Genomic DNA, 24,269 nt, shown 5'->3' on the forward strand with positions numbered 1-24,269 from the left:
TATTTTCTTGTTTGGCGAATTAAAATTCTCTTCTCCATTCCTGTGGCATCAAAAAAGAACAAATAAAAAAACAAAAACCCCAAAACATCATTCTGAAGCTGAAGACAGCTGCCATCTTAATCCTTGTAAAATATAGTTCTGAGTTGCTCTCTTCTGGATGTCTGACTTAATTAACTTTTAAAAGGTATTGTGAAACCTAAAATAGTGTAGTATAGAGATACTTTCTTCTGTTTTCTGGATAATTCTGTTAATGCAAGTCTACGATGATATTAGCTTTGTTATCCATAGCACACTTTAACTCGTGTTTACTTATTCATCACTTAATTATAATACTTTCTGTTAGTTTCACAGTTGTTAAATACTCCTAGGCTGTTTTAGATACAATACTTCTAAGTCATTTTTTTTCTTGTGTGATTGATTCCCCGCCCCCCCACCCCCCATATGTTAAGTTTAGTTAGTTTTGGTCCATTGTGCTAAAAAAAAGATCTTTTATATCTGCCTTCTGGTTGGAGGTTTGAAGTATATTTTTATAATACTTAAAAATTTCCATTAACTCTCTTTTCTGAGTTACCCTATCAAATTTTCATTTTCCACTCAGGTGTTGTTTTTTCAATGTATGATGTTCTTTTTAGATTTAAATCTTTTTTTAAACACCATCCATGTGCCAGGCACCTATGGAGGTTCACTATTTTTTTTTTTTTTTAATAGATTTATTTATTTATTTATTTAATTTTTGGCTGCGTTGGGTCTTCGTTGCTGCGTGCGGGCTTTCTCTAGTTGTGGCGAGCGGGGGCTACTCATTGTGGCTTCTCTTGTGGCGGAGCACGGGCTCTAGGTGCCCGGGCTTCAGTAGTTGTGGCGTGTGGGCTATAGAGCAGAGGTTCAGTAGTTGTGGCGCACGGGCTTAGTTGTTCTGTGGCGTGCGCGATCTTCCCGGACTGGGGCTCGAACCCGTGTCCCCTGCATTGGCAGGCAGATTCTTAACCACTGCACCACCAGGGAAGTCCAAGGTTCACTATTTTTATAGCGAAGTACCTTCCAGCCTAGGAATTTGGGGACTTTTTTTTTTTTTTTTGCTAAACTCTTTCTTTTGTCAGACCTCTTCTATGATAGCCTGTTTTGCAGTTTGTGTAACATTTTCTTCTTTCCCTTCAAACTAAAGTTGGAAGCCTTCAGCCCACCACATCTCTCTTTATCTTCATGATATGAGCTTTGTCCTTTGGGGATTTATCATTCTAAGTCATGGTTCAGAAAATAAATTTTATGGTTGGGTGCTATTGGTTGACAGCAGTTTACTTCATATCTTCTTCTTTCTAAATCAGTTTTCAACTGAAAGAAGAGAAGTAACCTGATTCCTTAGTTTCCACATAAATAAGAATAGGCTGCTGTCAGTGGTTTTCATGACATCTGATTATGACCTAGGAGACAGCATGTTTCTTGCTTGATACCTGATAGAATCGATAAATATTTGAGGTCCTGTCATGTGTCAGACTCTATGCTGGGTACTAGTGATATACTGGTGGACAACAGAGATATGGTCCCTGTCATCATGGAGCTGAAGCGTAAGGGGGATGCAGCTAAAGAAAAAGATAGGCATTTCATGTAATAGATACTTTGATAGGGGAAGTTCAGAGTGACCTGAGCCCTTAAGAACACCTAATCCAGCCCTGGGAGGTGGCCAAAGAGAGAGCTGAGGTAATCATGTGATATAGTCCTGAAGATGTCCTCAGCACCAATTGCCTTTTCTTATACCATCATGAATCTGTGTCCAAGGGAATCCCACTGTCTTGGAGAGCTAGAATTGCCACCTCTATCGTCTTTCCTCCTCTCAAGCAGAAGCTGAGTTTGGTAAGTGTTATTGGTTTAAGTCCATATTAAGGTCTTGGAAAAAGCTTTTCTGAGCCTTTGCCATCCTGAAGAAAATACCCTTGCCCACGTAACCTCCAACCAGTCCATTTCTCACTCTTAAAATTTTATCTTCAGCCATTGTCTCTTGTCCCTGGTAGTAGCACAAGTCATATTTATTAAGTTGCTTTCATACCCTGTAGAAAGGAATTAATAATGCCTAATGAATCTTTTTCCTGAGGTTTTTTTTTTTTTTAACCCCCGTCTTGATTAGGATTTATGAACGTCTCTTAGAGTTTTAAATGTTGATGCTGAATCAAAGTACTTTAACTCATCTATAGGAAAAATCAAAAAGTTGTTTTTTTTTTTTTTTGTTATGTTGATTTTCATACCTTGGAAAATATCCAGTACGATGTAAACATTACAAACAGAAAAACACCTATGGGGAGAAAAGACCTTTTGGGTTTCTCAGTGGAAATAGATGGTACTTTCTGTTATTGGGATTTTACAAATGAGAAGCCACTTTTGGGACCCAAGTATTATATCAGACTTTAACAGTTGTAAGCTTGAGTAGACTCGGAGCTGCTCAGTGTACGCGCGCGCGTGCACACACACACACACACACACACACACACACACACTCATTTGAGGGAAAACTTGTATTCCACTAATTTTCCATGACAAACTATTATGAAAATCTCTCTCAATTTTGCTTAAAAAAACCCCTGTTTGCTGTGGCTGTTTTTTTGGCATTAAATTTGTAAGACATTTTATTTCTGTTTGGTTTTCAATTCCTTATGCTTTAAGCAGTCTTCTTTGGTTGGTTGAAAATCAACCATTTTGAATACTCTTCCCCTGGAACATAAGATTTAAAAAAAAAACCCAAACTAAACTGAAGCATTTTCTTAAAATATTTAGCCTAAAAAGGCTTGGTATACATAATATGGAAAAGTAAAACCTTGTGATTAATATGGACATTAATGATAGGTACTTTGCTTCTCATCATGGTGATAGTAGAGGTACTAGATTCAGCCTGGGGTTGAGAGTCACATATTTGGACTTCTTTAGCTTTGGTTAGCTGAGACAAACCAGCTAAGTACTCGGTGACTTCTTTAGCTCAAAAAGCAGGCAGGCGGTTAAATGACCTTGACAGTTTCACAGTCAGTGTTATATATTTGAGATTTATCATCTAATCTCAACTCTTTGGGATTAGACTTTTGTAGACTAATGGATTGCTAGTATGGGTTGTGGAGAGTTGTCAGCCTTAATTAGCGTTTGTTTTAACAGCTGCTTAAAGCGCAGAAGAAAGCCCAGAGAAGGGAGCACATGCTAAAACTTGAGGCTGAGAAGAAAAAGCTTCGCACTATACTTCAAGTTCAGTATGTATTACAGAACTTGATGCAGGAACATGTACAGAAAGACTTCAAAGGGGGCTTGAATGGTGCAGTGTATTTGCCTTTAAAAGAACTTGACTACCTCATTAAATTTTCAAAATTGACCTGTCCTGAAAGAAATGAAAGTCTGAGGTAAGTTAATGAAAATATTTTCCTGAAACAGGACATATAACACTTTAGTCTAGCTTTTCAGCATGTATATATGTATATGTATGTGTGTATGTGTATATATATATATATATTCAGCTTTGGAAACGTTGGCCTGCTCAGACTCTCACGAGGTTGATAGCCTGTCTAGTAAGAAAGTGAATTTGAATGATCTCATTAACCTGCTTCTTTATTGTAACACTGATTTTTAAAATGTCTGATCAAGTTTTAACCTTACATAGGTATTAACCATAATACTAATTATGTATATTCTTAAAAATTTTTTTGTAATTATATCAGGCTGTTGTGTTACCTGAGAGTCTTTGCCTCCTTACTACTGCTGTACTTAAGTGGAGGTGAATAAAATTTAACTTGATTAGTATCACTAAACTGTCAAAGTAAGAAGTATTTAGTGTTCTTTTTAGGCTGTGAGTAAATACTGAGAAACCAATCTGATAATTTAAAATATAAAACCAGCAAATTGAGGCAACCCAATTTTTTTCTCCTACAGTATCTATTTACTGTTTTTGCTTAGATGGAGTGAATCAGCTAATGAGCAGAAGCTCTATGCTTTTGGTTTGTTAGATACAGGTTGTTTCAATGCTGTGTCTGTTAGCCATGCAAAAGCAGTTAGATTTCAACTGCTTTAGAAATTAGCCCTATCAGTGCAGGAAGAAACCTGATAAAACTCTTAATTACCTATATATAGCCATATATATATATATTTATTCCCATCCCAATAGTCTATTCCATCATCATTACCTATTTGGATGCTTCCTTCTCTGGCTTCACTTTGGTAGATCCAAGGAATGTAACTTACTTTAATATGTGAAATGTAAGTGAAACAATTTGAAAAATGAGCTGCTCTCTTTAAAGACAAATGCAGCTCTTAATATTTCCATTCCACGGTTTTTTTAAATCTAGGACATACACTTGATAATGAAGGATACCACACTGATTGCTTTAAACTCTTTTTGGTCTATTCCTTGATAGCTGTATTTGGTAAAATCTTTATTTTAGTTTTAAGGAAAAATGCTTACATTTGAAATCCATAAATGGGTATTTAGTCATCTTTTATAAAATTTCAATTTTTCATTTCCAAAGAGTAAAAAACCACATAATTAACATTGAATGTCTTAATTGTTGATGGATTATATTGTATAAATTGTACTGCTCCATATATAAATATATGTGCCTCTAAAGCCACTTTGTTCTGCTGCTGCTTTTCCTTGTCAGTGTTGAAGACCAGATGGAGCAGTCATCCTTGTACTTTTGGGACCTTTTGGAAGGTAGTGAGAAAGCAGTGGTAGGAACGACATGTGAGTTTTCTCTACTCTGGACTTATGCAGTAAATACTAAACTTTATGTCTAGGAGTTTAGTATGATATTGAGGGCCAAAACTGTGTCAGTCCATCAGAACTTACATGTCTGACAATACTAGATTCATCGGCAGAATGATATCTTTGTTTAGTTCTGTTAAAAGCAGCTGTTGTATAATTGTACTCACTAAAATGGAGCCTAGGGAGAGTTTTGAGGTGACGAGTCACTGTGATTTGGGAACAAGAGCTAGGGACTAGTGCTTGACCGTTTTGGGGTTCAGTTCTCTATTGTGGGGTGGTAGTACCTGTTCTATTTACAAATCTTAAATCCACATATTGTTAATATCAAGGCTTATCTACCAGCTCTGCTTAAGAAAATAAGAATGACTTGGCTTCATAGTCTATTGAAACATTGTTGTCTATTGGTCTGGAAATGATCTGGAGAGAAAGAGTCCTGTTGGCTTCCTAGATAGGCTTTGGCCAAATGACCAAGTACAAATGTTTGGACGTGAAGTACACAGTTCTGTGTACTAGTTTAGGATAATGAAAACTCATTGGAAGCTGGTAAACATTTTTGTTACTAGTGATTGCTTCCTTTTTAAAAATATTTAAGTATGAATAACTATCTCAATTTCTAAGTCCTTTCAAGTTTAAACCACAGAAATTTATTGCTTGGCTAGAATGCAAAATGATACAAATACTTTGGAAACTAGTTTGTTAGTTTCTTATAAAATTAAGCATGCACTTACTATATAACCAAGCTATTACACTTCTAGTACCCGAGAGAATTGAAAACATACATTCACATGAGTACTTGTACATGAATGTTCATACCAGCTTATTCATAATAGTCCCAAATTGAACACAGCCCGGATGTACACCAACTGATAATTAATAAACAAAATGTGATATATTCATGCAATGGAATCTACTCAGCAATGAAAAAAGGAATGAACTATTGATACTGCAACAGCATGTATGAATCTCAAAATAATTATGCTGAGTGAAAGAAGCCAGACAAAAAATGAGTACATATTGTATGATTCCATTTATATGAAATTCTAGAAAAGACATAACTAGAACGATAGTAGGTCAGTGGTTGCCAGGGAGTAGGGGGAGGAGATTGATTATAAAAGGGGCATAAGGGAACTTTCTGAGTTGTTTAAGATGTTCTGTATCATGGTTATGGTGGAAGTAACATGACTGTTAACATCTGTTAAAACTGTGCACTTAAAATGTGAATTTTGTAAATTATACCTCAAATTTGATTTAAAAAAAAAAAAAAAAGGTCATCTGTGTCATAGTATTCCTGTGAAAGGAATAGTAGACCCAAATCAAGTATGAGAGCTCTGCTTAATTTGGGAATTATGTTTTTAGTGGATATTAAAAATAAAATAGACTTCAGACCTATTTATGGTGCAGTGACTTTAATAACATCATTTTAAGATTTTTCTTGATCATCAAATGGTGATGTGCTAGGAGTGAAATATAGTATAACTCAAGAGTAAAATCTTAATCATGGAATTTTATACTTTAAAAATTCTTTAGAGGTTGTCCAAAATAGGTTTTTCTAAAGTTTATGTTTGAGGAACTGTGTTGTTTATTTCTCTTAAAGCCTTAATTACTTGGGGAAGGTAGAATAATTGCTTTTTGTCATGTCTTGGGGGCAGATGGGAGAAATCACTTTTCTCCCAGCTCAGGGAATAGATTTGTGCTTTTATAACATACTAGATAGAGTCCTTGATTGGAGTCTCTGATTTTTAGCCATTTTTCAAATGGTGGAAATGGAGGCCCAGGAAAACTTAAGTGACTTGCTAAACTTTGGGATTCTGATTTTTAAAATTTATATTGCTTCAGCATGACGTAACGATGGACTGCATATTTCCTTTTCATGGTACGACCAGTTCTTTGAATACCCCCAGTGTAGACTATTATAATGACATACTACAACTAGGATAAAATTATATAAGGATTTCTAGTCCAAATAATTTTCCATGAACTATTAGGCTATGTGATAACTAAGTCTTAATCACTCTTTCTTAGACAAACACATGAAAGATCTACTATCTAAATTGCTGAACTCAGGCTATTTTGAAAGTATCCCAGTTCCAAAAAATGCTAAGGAAAAAGAGGTATCATTGGAGGAAGAAATGCTAATAAAATCAGAGAAGAAAAAACAATTATCGAAGACTGAATCTGTCAAAGAGTCAGGTTTGTTGTGATCTCTGAAATTCTTTATAGTGGTTGCATTTTTAACACTTAACCAAAATGAGTCAAATCACTGTAAAATGATTATTTTATTTTCTACATGCATGGAAATCTTTACTTGCCCCAGGATAAGCCTAGGTTTAGGACACATCTCTAGGCTTTACTACCATGATTTGCAGAGTCAACCTTAATAGAAACATTAGGTTATACTTTGTTACAAGAGAGTACACTGTTAAAATGAGGCATTTATGGAATTTGAATTCTTTGTTAAACTATTAGGATCATTCCATTTAAAACCGTTGTTTAAAATGTGAGTTATAGTACATTCCAATACTGTAGTAGAACAAGAATGTAAATAATCTAAGGTTAACATATTGATTTAGGAAAAAAATTGCCAAAATCAGTAAAAGAAATAATGTTTTTCAAAATTCCACTTTTCTTGAGGAAGAAATACTTTGAGTAAATGGCACCTTTGCTATTTATTGTTGAGGCTGGATTTATTTAAGAAATATTACGTCTAAGGAGGTAGTCCAAGCAGCCTTCTGGTAGCCACTAGCAAGATTCGAGTATTTCTTGTTTACCCCATGGCACCAGAGCTATAAATCAACTTGAAAGAAGCTGTGTTTGTGGGTAAGAGGAGATAGTCCTATTTTCAATCAGAAATCAATTTTTAACTACAACCTGACTTCAGAAAAGTGTCTTATATAAGCAGAGCTACTAGCTTCAACTAGCCTCAGACCACATGCTTTTGACCAGCACCCAATAGTGAGAATTACTCCTGCCATGAATACACTTAATTGCACTATCCTTTATCTGTTACTATTCTGAAATTTGTTGCTAGAATGAATTACAGTGTAATCAGTCTAAAAGCTTATAGTTTACCTAGTACTTATTTAATATTCCTTTTATCTTCTCAGAGTCTCTTGTGGAACTTGCACAGCCAGAGATACAACCACAAGAGGTAAGGTACCGAAAGGTAATTTTCAGTCAGTTGTGGTTTTTGAGACTTTTGTATAGTGTTGTGGTTAGGAGCTGAGGCTTTGGAGGTAGACTGCCTAAGCTTGAATCCTGGCTCTGCAGCTTATTAGCTTAATGACTTTGGGCAAGATATGTAGCTCAGCTGTGTCTGTTAGCCTCCTACCTAAAATGGGGATAATAACAATGCCTGCCTCATATGGTTATTGTGAGGTTTGAAGGAGTTAAATCTGAATTACTTACAATTTGGCCTGGCACGCAGAATGGCTCAAGTGTTAGCTGGTGTTGGTGGTGGTGGTTTTGGTCCCTGTATTGGAATTTGAAGATGGGTGGGATTTTGCTCTTTCCAGAATTTACTCATATTGGTAATAGAAGAGGACATTTGTTCTCTTTCTGAAGTGACATCGGAATTCATGGAAACCGAAAAGAATGGAAGAAGCAAAATCACAGTATGATTGATATATAATGGGAATAAAGAAAAGGCTGGTAATTCAGGAAACATAAGACTTCAGTGTAAAAAGTAGGACTTTGTGTAGTTGAACTACCCTCTGCCTTAACTTGAAGGGAGTCAGGTGGTCCTAAGGCTGGCAGAGGCAGAGTAACCTTGGTAAGAGAGCCTGAGTCAAGCAAATGTGGCACCACGGTGTGCACTGCTTACCAGTCTTAGGTGAATCAAATATAGGTTGCTACTTTTGAAGTATACTTTTGAAGTTTGTCTTTCTGTTAATTGAGGGGAAAGGAATGGACATAAAAGTAGGATACTATTTTCAAGTAGGATAAGGTCAGAAGTTTCCTGTTAGCACAGTGGGTCAGACCAGTGGACATAGGAGTTCAGTATTCTCTTCAAGGTCTTCTACAGACTGTGACTTGAGCACATTTTCCCTGTGGTTTAGTTTCTTAACAGACGCTACATGACAGAAGTAGATTATTCAAGTAAACAAGATGAAGAGCAATCTTGGGAAGCAGATTATGCTAGAAAACCAAATCTCCCCAAATGTTGGGATGTGCTTACCGAACCAGATGGTCAGGAGAAGAAACAGGAATCCTTCAAGTCCTGGGAGTCTTCCGTTAAGCACCAGGAGGTATCAAAGCCCGCAGTTTCCTTAGAACAGAGGAAACAAGAGATTCCAAAACTCAGGTCCACTCTGCAGGAAGAGCAGAAGAAGCAGGATGTCTCGAAAACCAAGTCAGCTCCCAACCAGTGGAAGCCAGAAGCTCTTAAGTCCAAAGTGGGGTACATTCAGGAGGAACAGAAGAAGCAGGAGACACCAAAGCCTTGGCCAGTTCAGCTGCAGAAAGAACAGGATCCAAAGAAGCAAACTCCAAAGTCTTGGACACCTTCTGTGCAGAGTGAACAGGACATCACCAAGTCATGGGCCACTCCCATGTGTGAAGAACAGGATTCAAGACAGCCAGAGACTCCAAAATCCTGGGAAAACAATGTTGAGAGTCAAAAACACCCTTTAACACCACAGTCACAGATTTCTCCAAAGTCCTGGGGGGTAGCTACAGCAAGCCTCATACCAAATGACCAGCTGCTGCCCAGGAAGTTTAATACAGAACCCAAAGATGTGAGTTGATTTGTATCAGTTTGTTCCTGTCAATGTAGGCATAAATAGAGATTTGTGGTAGTGATAATTTAAAAGTTCTCTTTGGGAAAAGATCAGTAAAACCCATGTTTAATTAATGTATAAAATATTTCACTTAACTCTTTAATGCATAATTTGTTTTCCCTAGAAAATTGGAAGCAGATTTAATCTGTCATTTGCGCCTAACCTGAAGTGAAATTTCCACAGTTAGAAAATATTGTTTCAATGCTCAAATTTTAATGACATGATATGACATCAAAATAGTGGATAGTTCAGAAAAGACCATAATGTTGAAGAAGTGAGAAATGTAAATGCATGTCAAAAGGCAGGAGACCTTTTTCTGACAGAAGTTACATTTTTCTGTATTCTCTTCCTTCTCTTTCATTTATAGTCACTCAAATTAGCCTGTCCTCTTTGAAGAAGGTACAGATGGTCAGGAGAAGAAACAGTAATCTTTCATGTCCTGTTTCCGAAGAAGCAGTAGTTGGGGAAGGATCTGAATTAGTTCTCTATTTCTGTTTCAAAAGAATTTTCTGCAGATGAAAAGTATAGGCATTAAATATTCTGTAATTAGGTTTTCAAATACTTTTTTTTTTTTTTTTAAACTTTGGGTTTGTTTGTTTGTTTGTTTATTTATTTATTTATTTATTTATTTATTTATGGCTGTGTTGGGTCTTCGTTTCTGTGCGAGGGCTTTCTCTAGTTGCAGCAAGTGGGGGCCACTCTTCATTGCGGTGCGCGGGCCTCTCACTATCGTGGCCTCTCTTGTTGCGGAGCACAGGCTCCAGACGCGCAGGCTCAGTAATTGTGGCTCACGGGCCTAGTTGCTCCGTGGCATGTGGGATCTTCCCAGACCAGGGCTTGAACCCGTGTCTCCTGCCTTGGCAGGCAGATTCTCAACCACTGCGCCACCAGGGAAGCCCTGTAATTAGGTTTTGGAGTATGAGATTTAGTTCAAATATAAGGCCTCATTCTGCTAATGATAAATAACCCATGTCAATAAGATAAGAAGCTTTATAATGAATAATCCTTGGATACGATGCTAGTTAGTGTTGTCTTTTATTAAAGTATAAGTTATTTACCACTGTTTCATTGCAGACTTGTTGAAGACTTGTTACCGCCTTGTTTGCTAAGAGATGTGAACTTGCTACCCTCCCAGTGTTCTCCATATACATCTAGTAGTGTTCCCTGCACTTCCACGCCATTTTAGCCAAAGGCTTGCCCGTAAATCTTTGGTCTTCTAACAGTTTGAAAAACATTTTGCTAAGGACCTACTTTATTGCACAGGGAACTATACTGAATATTTTGTAATAACCTATAAGGGAAAAAACTCTGAAAAAGAATACACACACACACATAAAACTGAATCACTGTCATGTACACCTGAAATTAACACGATATTGTAAATCAACTATACTTCAATTAAAAAAGGTTGGGGGAGAAAAAGATTTCGCTTAAGGAATTCAAAGCATTGCATTTTATAAATTACCCCGCCTCAATTCTACCTTATGGGAAGAGAATTTTAGAATTATTTGTCTCCTTTTATTTTCCTTTCTTCCTCTTTAAGTGGTAATATAATTTTAGCTTCTTCCTGACCCTGCAGAAGATTGATAGCCTTTTTCATTAACTAGATATCATATGACAGTAATTGTAATATAGCAACTACTTTGAGAGATTTATATCTAAAAACCCAATTTAATTCCTCAATAAAGCTGTTTAAAAAACCGCAATTAAAAATTCCACTAGGTATAGCAGTCTTGAACCTTGACCGTACCAGAATATTGATACCATGCTGTTTGCTGAATAGTATTTAAAATTAAGGGTGTTTAATTGGAAAGGTCAAAACTCATTTAATGTGCTTTATGGCACAGACATCATTATATTGAAGTTACAGGGTCTCTCAGGGACTGAGAGGACGCTTCTCTGTATAATAGAGTATTTGCCTCTATCTGTATTGAAATCTCAGCTGTTTGGAACATGACTAAGTACTGTCAAGGGCAAAATAGAGTTCAAAGCCAAAAGACTAGATAACATGAAATAAATCACTAAAGTTCATACATTTCTCCTAAAAGAGCCTTTCATATATTCCCTTAGGGTCTATTAACAGTTATTTTATGACACTGTTGACAAGCTTAGCTGTGTGACTTCCCAGTGAGTTTAGAAGGTGGAGAAGAGGAGCTGGTAGGGACAGGCTTGCTGATACCTGTAAGAAACAACCATAAGCATGAGGTCTATTCCAGGGTATTCAGCAATCTTAAGAAATTTAGCAGGAGGGCGAGCCACCTTCTAAGCATCAGTAGCCCCCTCTCCCCCAAAGTATACTTCCTGTGTGACAGAATATAGTAGTATATTTCCTCAACTCTAGGATATCTATGTATATGTTTTTACATCTTACTGTTTCTGAAATCAGATATGTGTTAAAAATGGGATGTATATTTAATGTGGTAGTAGTAATTTTTTTTCCCTGGGGAAAAAAATCATTGATGTGTTTTATATTTATAGTCAGTGGCATCTTATCATAGAGGACACAGGGTAACTGATGTCCATAATGAGAGAACTTCTATCAAGGAAGTTCTGTTGCTCTGGGCCTTCCCTTTAAAAAGATGATGTTTAGAAACCTTTCCCATTAAAGTTGTTCTGAAGGAGGAAACATGTAAAGTTTGCTTAAATTACTTAGAAAATGCATTTATGTGGAAATTCTTTACCTGAGATAAATCTATAAATGAGCACTGCTATGTGTTTTGATTACATTAAGATGTAGTGATAAGCTTAGTTTCCTGAATTAGGCTTTTGAATTTGAATTTCACTCTTATACATTATGGGTTTATCTTGTAGGTGCCTAAGCCTATGCATCAGCCTGTAGGTTCTTCCTCTACCCTTCCAAAGGATCCAGTATTGAGGAAAGAAAAACTGCAGGATCTGATGACCCAGATTCAAGGAACTTGTAACTTTATGCAAGTATGAGTCATTATTAAGTGAATCTTAAATGATAGTCATGGGGCTACTAGCTTCTGATCTGAAGCATTAAATGAAGTTGTTAAGGGCATAGATTCTGGTGTCCAGAATGAGTACAAATCTTGGTTCTGCCACTTCCTAGCTCTGAGAATTTAGGCAAGTTACTTAACTCTCTTCCTCAGTTTCTTTTTGGAAAAAATGATAATAGTTCCTATTCCTGTTTGTTGTGAGTAATACAATGAATTAAACATGTAAGAAGCTTAAAGTGCTCAAATGATATTGCTGCTGTTGTGTGTAGATAATCATAAGACATTCATTATGACACATGCTAAATTGTGTCATACAGACTCTTACAGAATTTCAGAATAGTGTGGTATTACTGAGGGATGAAGTAGGCAAATAAGAGATTTTTGTGTAGTAAAAAGATTTTGAGCTTTGGAATTAGACCTGCATTTAAATCCACTTCTACCAGTTACCAGTTGTATAATCTGTGGCAAGTTATTTAACCTCCAACCTTCTGCTTATTTGTAAAGTGAGGGAATTGCATACCTCTTCAGATTATTTGATATATAAAAGACCTAAAATGATCACTGTTAAGTATATAAGTTAAGTACTCAAAATGTTGGAAATATTTTTAGGATAACCAGGATAGGCAGATGGGAGAAGAGAATGCCTTCTTGTCATGAAAGTCTCTAAGGGCATGAGTTAGTTTAGTGGTTGAGATAAAATAATTAGACCCTCTCATTGGTTATAATAAAAATGAGGGCTCAGTCTACGCTAGGATTAATGTTTAAGACTTCAAGTCAGGAGTTTTCTTTTCCTAACTTGGCCTTAGAATTACTATTAGAGTTTTAATACTTGACACAATCTTTTTTTTAAAAATTAATTAATTAATTAATTTTTGGCTGCTTGGGGTCTTCGTTGCTGCACATGGGCTTTCTAGTTGTGGCGAGCAGGGGCTACTCTTTGTTGCGGTGCGCAGGCTTCTCATTGCAGTGGCTTCTCTTGTTGTGGAGCATGGGCTCTAGGCACTCAGGCTTCAGTAGTTGCAGCACGTGGGCTCAGTAGTTGTGGCTCACAGACTCTAGACCACAGGCTCAGTAGTTGTGGTGCACGGGCTTAGTGGGTCCGTGGCATGTGGGATCTTCCCGGACCAGGGCTTGAACCCGTGTCCCCTGCATTGGCAGGTGGATTCTTAACCACTGTACCACCAGGGAAGTCCTGACACAGTCTTCTTTTTTAAAATAAATTTATTTTATTTATTTATTTTTGGCTGTGTTGGGTCTTTGTTGCTGCGCCTGGGCTTTCTCTAGTTGTGGCAAGTGGGGGCTACTCTTTGTTGTGGTGCGTGGGCTTCTCATTGTGGTGGCTTCTCCTGTGGTGGAGCACGGGCTCTAGGCACATGGGCTTCAGTAGTTGCAGCATGCAGGCTCAGTAGTTGTGGCTCGTGGGCTCTAGAGTGCAGGCTCAGTAGTTGAGTAGTTGTGGTGCACGGGCTTAGTTGCTCCACGGCATGTGAGATCTTCCCGGACCAGGGCTTGAACCCGTATAGGCAGATTCCTAATGACTGCGCCACCAGGGAAGCCCCTGACACAGTCTTAAGGTTTGACAGTTACTTTAGATTTCGTTTTTAATTCTCATTTCTTCTCCTATAAAGACTAAGTTATTAACATCTTGAGATAGTTATTAGCTAGATTCCTATAGCTAATAAGCAGTTGACAACATCATAAATAATTTAATGGTAATAGCTTTACCAACAAATGATAATCTTTGTTTTCACTCATTATTTAAACTCTTGTCTTTAGGAATCTATTCTGGATTTTGACAAACCTCCAAGTGCAATTCCATCATCACAGCCGCCTTCAGCTACTCCAGGTAGCCCAGTAGGTATGTCCTCATTCTTAAGACTTGTTAGACCTACAGCTGTTTTTCCAATTACTTCTTTTGCATATAATTTTACTCTAGATTATCTTAAGGTTAAACTATGTCCGTGTGTTAATTTTTTCTAAATGTGTACATATGTTATCAGAGTTACATACGGGTAAATTACCGTGAGGATGTTAGTGTACTTAACTGACCCGTTTGCATTTTAGAGAAGGTCTCCAGATCGGTGAATGGAAGTACACAATGTTAGTTGTCTTTGCCACTTTTTATATTCTTCTTGGAGTGTATTCTGACTAGAACCTGCTTGACTTCTTTCAACTCTGTATGTCTAGTGTGGAGGCTTTTGGATCCTAACTATGAGTGAAATTACATCAGTGGTATTTAGTGCACAGGTTAACACAGTAACTAATGATGCAGACCGGATCTGAATCTGGTCTGATGCTTCAGACTTTAGGCTTTTTGTTCTACACTAGTTTATCTCAGAGGTGGAATGACATAATCAAAGCCATAGTTCAGCTGCAGTGAGCAGTAGACACCAACCAGAAGACTGGTCCAGTAATTCCTGGGTAGGGTAAGGAGAAGGAAGAGGGAGTAATTAACAAAAGTGATAGACATTAATAAGAAGAAACCAAACTGCAACTATGTAATTGAAAAGTATATTTAATTTACATGATCAAAGAGAAAAAAAAAAACTGAGGAGCCAAATGACCCCTGCACTTGTAACTTAAAGTGTATTAACTAATTACTGCTCATGATAGCTCAGGTTTTATCATCCAGATTACAATTACCAGTTTTTTAAAAGTCATAGTTCTTTTCTTTTGGAAGCCTTGAAATACTGCTTTTGTCCATTGATGGAACTAGTATCCTTTTCTTCTGTAATCCTCTCTGACTCTTTTTTTAGCGCTCTACTACAGTAGAAAGGACTTGAGAGCTAGTTCTTCCAGATACTGCTTTGTTTTATAAAGTATAAACTTTAGTTTCCACCCAGTTGGTATGCATAAACTTTTCTCCTCCCTCAGTTCACTGTTGATTTCACTCTCTGCAGCATCTACAGAACAAAATCTATCCAATCAAAGTGATTTTCTTCAAGAGCCATTACAGGTAACTTTACCAGACTGATCTTTCATTTACTCTTCTTTGCTATTCAGGGAGGAAACTCTTGGCTTTGGCAAGAATGATCAGACTCGCTGATTCTAATATACCTAATGAAATTATTGAAAATATTCTAAGGATATCTAGTTTTTTAGATTAAGTACAGCTGGTTCTCAAAAGATTCCCTAATAAACATGGGGAAGTCATCTGTTATAATAGAGAAGGTTAGCTGATGTTAGTAAGGAAAGAGTAAGCCTGAAGAATTCGGAGGTACTTTGGGAATCTTACTTTGCTGTTGAGCTACCTAAGTCACTTAGTATATTGGCAGAGTAAAGGGTATAAAGAAAGAAACTAATTTTGCTTAACTCATGGTTAGCCAGTCCTACCCGCACACATATATCTAACATTCTGATGAACTAATTTTCACAGAACACAATTAGAGTTATAAAGGGACCAGATCATTGAGCTCTGTAAATGCCACATTGCATTTCCATCAATAGTAAGTTCAAGATTTGCTAGTTTTCTGGTCATTACTTAAAAAAAATTTTTTTTTCTCAGGATCCTTCTGAAAACCTTATGGCAGTTTTCTAGACAGCAACTGCTTTGACAGTCGGTTAAATATTTTGATCAGGTGGTTCAGCAGTTGCCTTCCCTTCCAAAACCTTACAAGTAAATACCATTTGTTTACAGTGGTTTATATTTAGTTTAAGATGTGGCTCGGTTTTCAAAATGTGTTTGTTAAGCAGGGTCCCTCACCCCAGTCACTGCTTTAACTGAAGAATTCCATGTTATCTGGTCTAGCTATTAGGTTCTATATGAGGCTTTCAAGTGACAAGTTAAGATTTTTTTTGATAAACCAATAGTCTGGTAGTTCTCAGGGCATGCCTGTGGGATGGCTGCATCAGAATCACTTGGTCACTTTAATAAAAGTACATACAGTTGACCCTTGAACAGTGTGCATTTGAACTGCTCGGGTCCACTTATACGTGGGTTTTTTCCACTAAATACGTAGAGTACTACGCTTCACGAATTTGCGTGTCATCCTTGCGCAGGGGCCATGCTAATCTTCTCTGAATCGTTCCAATTTTAGTATATGTGCTGCCGAAGCGAGCACTAAATACATAGAGTACTACGGATCTGAGGTTGGTTTAATCCGAAGTTGCGGAACCACGGGCATGAAGGGTCAACTATGGGACCTGAGCATCTGCGAATTTTGGTATCCATAGCGGGTCTTGGAACCAATTCCCTGTGGATACTGAGGGATGACTGTATTGTTAGATACCATGTTAGACCTATAGGGTCAGAATTTCCAGGGGTGTCGTCTAGTCATCTGTATTTTTAATCTGCTCCCTGGGTGAATCTGCACATCCATTTTTTGGAACCACTGGCCTCAAACATCGTGCTTACTCAGCAGTACTTAAAACAAACTCCAGCCGGTCTTCTTAAAGAGCAATAATTTGGAAGCAAGAACTGCCGTAACTTCTAAATAAATACTAATGTAAAGAATGTTTCTTTATCTTTTTTGTTAAGTTAACGTTTTAACTAAAATTCAAAGTCTTTTAAAGCTTAACTATCAAGTGGGCCAAGTTGCCTTTACTTAGTATCTTCGAATTTTTCTTTGGCAATAGAGTTAGTAATGTCCCCACAATAGCCAGTCTCACTTATTTTGGGTGGTTGTCTCATTGTTTTAATGAGAGGACCAGAAGAAAGGCCTGCTTTTAGAAACACTACCATTTTATAATAATTCTAATAGTTTGGTCAGATCTAAATTATACCTATTTATTTTGGTATATTAAATGCTCTAAAGGATTTCAAAATTTTCTCCATAAGACCTTTTAAAGGTCTTCCATTAGACTTTTAAAAACTTGGTCCCCATCTCCTTATCAAGAAGTGGCATATCATGATGAACCCTTCTAGAAGGTCACTGAAACATAACTGCTCTGATATTTGGTTACCATTAATTAGTTTCCATTTAACCCATTTTATTACTTGGGCTTCTGAGAACCACATTGAAACATTTAGATAAAAGGAGTGGATTCACCGACACTTCAGACCTTGCCATTGCTAGAATTTTATGTATCTCTGTTATATTCTAGTACCTGTTGTGCCATAGAATTCCTTCCTAGCTACTCTCTTAGTTTTTAATTGGTTACAGTTGTCACAGCATTAGTTCCTACTGTGCTTTCTCCCAATTAGTATTTTATACATATTAGCTTTAATTTTTCTTAAAATATTGGTGCTGTTGTTATTTATGTAGAGCTTATCCTTTCTATTTATACTTCTGCCGACTTCTTTAAGACACTGAGAGCACGTAGAGTAAAAGCATAGTTGTAATGATCCCTGGCAGGCCCGTGCCTAGAGCGTTAATGTACCCTGGGCTCATCTCCCACAGAACTGCTATTGAGAGCCTGATAGAAAATCTGACCCCAGGTTTCCAGGGCCGAGAATCTTGATAAATGAGGATGGGGTTAGATGTGTAGCTCTGGTGACTAGGCCTGGAAAGGCAATGTAGCTGACTGCTTGGGTTAGAATCTCAGCTCTTCCGCTTAATTTTAGTGTGACCTTGGGTAAATTACTTAACTTTCTTTGCTTCTGCCTGATTATGAATAAAATGGGAATAGTTGTACCTATTGCACAGGGTTATTGTTAGGATTAAATATATTAATATGTGTTAAAAGTGTTTAGCATACCATTTGGCAGTAGTGATTGCTCAACGAGAGTAATGTGTTAGGAAGCCCAGGGCCCAAGAAATATAAAGTGAACAAAATGTGCCTTTTACAATGTTTTATATCTTCCTGTATTTAGGCTGCTTCTTCTCCAGTTACTTGTAGCTCAAATGCTTGCTTGGTTACTACCGATCAGGCCTCTTCGGGATCTGAAACAGAGTTTATGACCTCAGAGACTCCTGAGGTAATAAGAGACCAATTGTCTTAATTTCTTTTCTGTCTTAAAGAATAGCAGAACCAGCTTATTGTATGAATTACAGGCATAATCAGTTTAATGATTTAACATTTATACCTTACTAATGTTTGCTTTCTATAGATGTTGTAGTCCTGGAACTTATACAGGTAACTTTAACTTTATTGTGACCTTACCTTATAAATGGACTTAATAGTGTATTGCCTTTTCAGATACAATAAATATGTCCAAATTGCTAGTGTCAAAAAAAATGAAAATTTCTAGGTAAGGGTAAGGTTAGTTCAAGTTTCTCACTCTATTCATATTGAAGGACTCCTTAGGAGAAAAATCTTTTTATCCATGTAACAGAAGACTCAATAACTTTATAGTTTTAATATTAGCACTGACTCAATTGGAATGAGTTACATTCTCTTTTTGCCTAATTTTGTCAAAGCATTTTGACAGTATTACGTTTTTCCTCTTGATTGTCAAGTGAAAGTTTTCGCTGTGTTTGAGCAAATCCTTGAGATAGATATAGCAAGATAGGATGATTTTTTGGATTAATTTAGCAATTCTTAGGTTTTATTATTATTTTTTAGTTAACTATTATATGAGAATTTGTGTTCATTGTATAAGAAAATAAGGTAAGCATTAGTTTTTATGGTGTTGACTTGGTCTAAATTGAAATTACTTGGTTCCTTATTTTAAGGTGAGGAAGTGTTTGCCACCTAGTGAGTCACAGCTGTCTGCTTCATAATCTCATTGGTACTGGTGTTTTCATATCTTTTAAAGCATTTGGCTTTATAATCTATTATATTAAGGACTTGCTTATTCCCTTAGTTAAGAGTTACTTAGATTAGCTCAGGTTTGGTTTTCTTTTTTTAAGCGGCTGACTGAGGAATCCACTAATAAGACTTTAAAACAGAGAAAACTTAACACTGACTAAGTAACTAACCCAAGGTTTTTCTTAAGCCTAATTCTTCTGTATAAATTTGGAATAATACTAGATTCTGAACTGGAAAATACCATTACAGGGTTTGAAAAGGACTAGGTACTCATAAAAAGTTCAGCCCCTCGTCTGTTAGACTGATTAATAGTAAGATTCTCACTTAGTCAGCAAGCTGTGCAAAAGCAAATGCTCGTGTGCATCCTCAGCAATTGAGATTTGAAATTGTAAGCAAAAGCTATTCTTCTGGATTCCTGTGTCCAAATGTCGTCCTGTAGGACTTGCTGACTTATGCCAGTCTGGGGTTTAGTGTTAACTCTTTATTGTATGGCAGGTGATTGGCTGATATTGCATTTCTCCTCCCTAGGCAGCAGTTCCCCCAAGCAAGAAACCGTCTTCACTAGCTTCTCCAAATCCTCCCATGTCAAAGGGCTCTGAACAGGGCTTCCAGTCACCTCCAGCAAGTAGTAGTTCAGTAACCATTAACACAGCACCCTTTCAAGCCATGCAGACAGTGAGTATGAAACGTGAATGATGATTGCAGTTCATTATTCCTGTTAAAAAGCTATTGTTTCTCTTACATTAGGTACTATGTGAAAAAATTTGCCATTTCTATTACTCTTTTTTGGGCTGGTAGAATTTGCATTTGTCCAATGGAAATATTGTTTTTGTGGGAAGAGTATTAAATCCAAAGCCTCAATAATTTTGAATGGAAATTTTATCAGGGCATTTTCCCCTCTGAAAATTAGTGGCAGGCAAAGCTGAGGACCCATATTAAATGAATGAAACGTGAGTGAGAAACATAATTTTCTGTAAATAGCTTAATAATACTAACCATTACTAATATCACAGTAGTAATGTTCCATGGCATCAATAACCTGAAATACAGGACACACACTTGTGTGTTCTATCACTGTTGAAACTTTCATTTGATTTCATCTTCATCTCATCTGGGTTTTGGAGAATTGTTCAGATTTTTATGGTATTTTGAATTACATATTCCGCTACAAATTGTAGTTTAAAACTTTTTAAGGTGATATTTCAACTAGGTTTGGATGTTTATTCTCTAAACGTAGAATAAGTATAAAACTTTTCTTTAGAAGAAAGCAAAAAGTCTTAGCCGATAAGTACCTTTCCTGATGGTGCTTAATGCCCCACTCCAGGTACTTCCGTGTGATGGTGGTGGGATGGGGCCAGTGGAGTGGAAGTGGAAAGCAGGCACAGTGCAGGGAGATGGTCTGGCGAATTCACACCCCTGAATTCACTAATCTTATTACTTTCTGCTTGGCCACCTAGCACAGCCTTGTGTCCTTGCTTTCCCTCTATCCCTGTCAATCCATCCTACACAGTATTGCCACATTGGTTTTACTAACTTTTTCTTATTCCTAATTAAAAGCAAATATTGGTCCATTATAGAATGAAATTGAAAGTCCTTTGCCTGACACTCAGTAACTTTTGAAGTCTGGTATAACTTGCCAGACTAGTCCCCTGGGCTTGCCTTGTACACTCTTTGTCACAATACCTTTTTTGTGTGTGTGTGTGTTTTAAGATTTTTAATTTTAATTTGAAATGAAATACAATTATTCATTCAACAAATTGGAAAATATTAAAACAATTGACATTATCTAGAGTGGGGAAAGAAATCAGAAAGTTTTATACACTGCTGATGTGACAGTAAATCATCACAACCTTTTAGGAAAGGCATTTCCTGTTAAAAATTTTTAAAAAGGGGGCATAAAGCCGTGACAGAAGTTGCACCTTGAGGAATCCATACTACAGGAACAAAGGGATTAGTAGCTAAGGATATGCTTCAGTAGCTGAAGATATGTTGTATATAACGGCACTAGAAGGCAATCGCAACAAAACCAATCTGAATTGGAGACCATCTGAACGTCTGTTAACTGGGAAATGATTGACTAAATTATGGTATTTCCAATTCTATGGCTCATTCATTCACTCACTGTATATATTTTTCGAGGCAGGCATTGTTTTACTGTATGCCAGGCATTGTTCTAGATACTGGGGGTAAGGAAATGAATAATACAGATTTGTCCCCTTTACCATGAAGCTTACATTCGTGTGTGTGTGTGTGTGTGTGTGTGTGTGTGTGTGTGTGTGTGTGTAGCAAGGGAGAGACAAAAATGATAAATGATAATAACAACAACAGCAACAATAAAACAAGTCAGTTAACCTTTAGAATAATTTCTTGTTTCTAGAGGCAGGTACCTTGGGTTTTTCAGTGAAAAAATTACATCCAGATTTGTATTCTGCTTTGAAATCTTTGTTTCCTGATTAGTTGCTCCTGGTGTGTCTTCTCATTGTATCTTGGAAATTTTTAATAGCACTTATCCTACTTTATGTTTTTTAAGTGGAACTGCAGACTTTATCTGGATTTCCCTAGTTTTTCCACCAGTGTTCTTTTTCTTTTCCAGGATCCCATGCAGGATGCCACATTGCATCACAATACCTTTTTGCTCATGCCAGTCTGTCTTCTCTACCTGTTTGGATTCTATCCAGTACAAACTGGTTCTTATTTGTTTGCTTACTCATTTATTCAATAAACAGGTAGTTATGAAGCCAAGCACTGTTCTTAGGGGTGGTAACAATGGAGAATAGACAGGTCTTTGTGCTTAAGAAGCTTATACTTTATTATGGAGGTGGGAGGGCTAGAGAGAAAAATATTCATATATATTTATATCAGATGCTATGTGTTGTGAGGAAAAATGGAGCAGGATAAGAGGGCTAGAGAGTAGCAGAAGTGCTATATTATAGATGATGACCAGAGTCTGGACAGATCATTGCCTGCTATGTGGTAGAAATCAGTAAATGGCAGATTTTTTCATTTGTTTTCAATTTCTGAAAAAGTACCCTTTTCCCCTATATAGCTTTCATTCTCAGTAAGCATTATTATAATGTAATAGCAGGAGAGTTAATTTTTGTACTTGGTTTAACTTCTGTCAGAAATCAAATAGAGGGGCCTCCCTGGTGGCACAGTGGTTGAGAATCTGCCTGCCAATGCAGGGGACACGGGTTCGAGCCCTGGTCTGGGAAGATCCCACATGCCGCGGAGCAACTAGGCCCGTGTGCCACAACTACTGAGCCTGCGCGTCTGGAGCCTGTGCTCTGCAACAAGAGAGGCCGCGATAGTGAGAGGCCCGTGCACCGCGATGAAGAGTGGCCCCCACTTGCCGCAACTACAGAAAGCCCTCGCACAGAAACGAAGACCCAGCACAGCCATAAATAAATAAATAAATAATTTGGAAAAAAAAAAAAAGATTACCTTTAAAAGCTTTAGGCAAGGGCTTCCCTGGTGGCGCAGTGGTTGAGAATCTGCCTGCCAATGCAGGGAACACGGGTTCGAGCCCTGGTCTGGGAAGATCCCACGTGCCGCGGAGCAACTAGGCCCGTGTGCCACAACTACTGAGCCTGCGCGTCTGGAGCTTGTGCTCCACAACAAGAGAGGCCGCGACATTGAGAGGCCTGTGCACCGCGATGAAGAGTGGCCCCCGCTCGCCGCAACTGGAGAAAGCCCTTGCACAGAAACAAAGACCCAACACAGCCAAAAATTAAAAAAAAAAAAAAAAAAAAAAAAATCAAATAGAAATTCGGTTTTTTTACTACGGTAAAATATGCATAAACATAAAGTTTACTGTTTTAACCGTATTTAAATGTATAATTCAGTGGCATTAAGTACATCCACAGTGTTGTACAGCCATCACCACTATCTATTTCCAGAACTTTTTCATCATCCCCTCCCCCTTCCTAGCCCCTGGTAACTTCTATTCTACTTTGTCTCTATGAATTTACCTATTCTTAGGTACCTCATATAAGTGGAATCACGGTGTTTGTCCTTTTGTATCTGGCTTATTTCAGTTAGCATAGAATTTTCAAGGTTCATCCATGTTGTAGCATAGATCAGAATTTCATTCTTTTTTATGGTGAAATAACATTCCATTGTATGTATGTACCACATTCTGTTTATCCATTCATCTGCTGATGGACACTTGGGTTGTTTCCATCTTTTGGCTATTATGAACAATGCCATGAACATTGGTGTACAAATATTTGAGTCTCTGCTTTCAGTTCTTTCGGGTATATGCCTAGAAGTGGAATTGCTGGATCCTATTCTGCTTGGTAATTCTACTTGGTAAATGGGAATTCTGCATTTAGCTTTTTGAAGAACCGCTGTACTATTTTCTGCAGTGGCTGCACCATTTTACGTTCCCACCAGCACTGCACGAGGGTGGCAACAGTACCACACCCTCAGCAATACTTAGATTTTTCTGGGGTTTTTTTTTTTTTTTTTAAGTAATAGCCATCCTAATGGGTATGAAGTGGAATCTCATTGTGGTTTTGATTTATATTTGTCTAATGACTAATGATGTTGGGCATCTTTTCATGTGCTTATTGGCCATTTATCTTCTTTGAAGAAATGTCTATTCAAGTCCTTTGCCCATCAAATAGAAGTTTTTGAATGTTGCAGAGTTTTGCTGAATGTCACCTTTAATCGTTTTCTGTAAAACTTCACAAATGACTCAGTGTACCCTGTCTTTTAAGGTATTTAATGTTAATGCACCTCTGCCTCCACGTAAAGAACAAGAAATAAAAGAATCCCCTTACTCACCTGGCTACAATCAAAGTTTTACTACAGCAAGTACACAGACACCACCCCAGTGCCAACTGCCAGCTATACACGTAGAACAGACTGTCCTTTCTCAAGAGACTGGTAAGATCTTTGTGTATCATATTTTGAAGACTTAGATGAGAGCTAATTAAATGGAAAGCAAGTCTGTAGTGACATTTGAGAGGTTCTTTCTTGACTAGTAAGCCTTATCTCTTCACATGTTCAAGTACTGAGAAACACTTAATGCTTTTTCGTCTCTTTAGTTAAGTTCACTTATTACTTTTAACTTTTGTAGAGGTAGAACTTAGATGGTTGATTTAACCTTGAAGTAGTAGGCTTTTATTTTTAAATCTGATTGCTTTAATTACCATCAACAGTGGTAGAGGTGCATAA

The 24,269-nt window shown here is 37.3% G+C and overlaps 1 protein-coding gene across 29 annotated transcripts in view; it reads left to right on the forward strand.

Annotated features, from left to right (window-relative positions):
• Nucleotides 1–24,269, forward strand: part of CAPRIN2 (caprin family member 2) — a 42,329-nt gene that overhangs the window by 12,021 nt on the left and 6,039 nt on the right. For 13 of the 29 annotated variants that reach the window (XM_082419658.1, XM_082419659.1, XM_082419645.1 and 10 more), the window contains 11 exons: nucleotides 3,133–3,371; nucleotides 4,623–4,705; nucleotides 6,749–6,916; nucleotides 7,831–7,874; nucleotides 8,782–9,459; nucleotides 12,313–12,435; nucleotides 14,238–14,319; nucleotides 15,362–15,417; nucleotides 18,214–18,318; nucleotides 19,620–19,766; nucleotides 23,810–23,978. In XM_082419658.1, coding sequence (XP_082275784.1) covers nucleotides 3,133–3,371; nucleotides 4,623–4,705; nucleotides 6,749–6,916; nucleotides 7,831–7,874; nucleotides 8,782–9,459; nucleotides 12,313–12,435; nucleotides 14,238–14,319; nucleotides 15,362–15,417; nucleotides 18,214–18,318; nucleotides 19,620–19,766; nucleotides 23,810–23,978 — 1,894 coding nt within the window. Of the gene's footprint in view, nucleotides 1–1,773; nucleotides 1,849–3,132; nucleotides 3,372–4,622; nucleotides 4,706–6,748; nucleotides 6,917–7,830; nucleotides 7,875–8,781; nucleotides 9,460–12,312; nucleotides 12,436–14,237; nucleotides 14,320–15,361; nucleotides 15,418–18,213; nucleotides 18,319–19,619; nucleotides 19,767–23,809; nucleotides 23,979–24,269 lie in introns of those variants that run through there. The other 16 variants (XM_082419660.1, XM_082419646.1, XM_082419647.1 and 13 more) reach the window with 6 other exon arrangements.

The sequence above is a fragment of the Balaenoptera physalus genome, assembly GCF_965194825.1.
Source record: "Balaenoptera physalus genome assembly, chromosome: 13".
Lineage (NCBI taxonomy): Eukaryota > Metazoa > Chordata > Mammalia > Artiodactyla > Balaenopteridae > Balaenoptera > Balaenoptera physalus.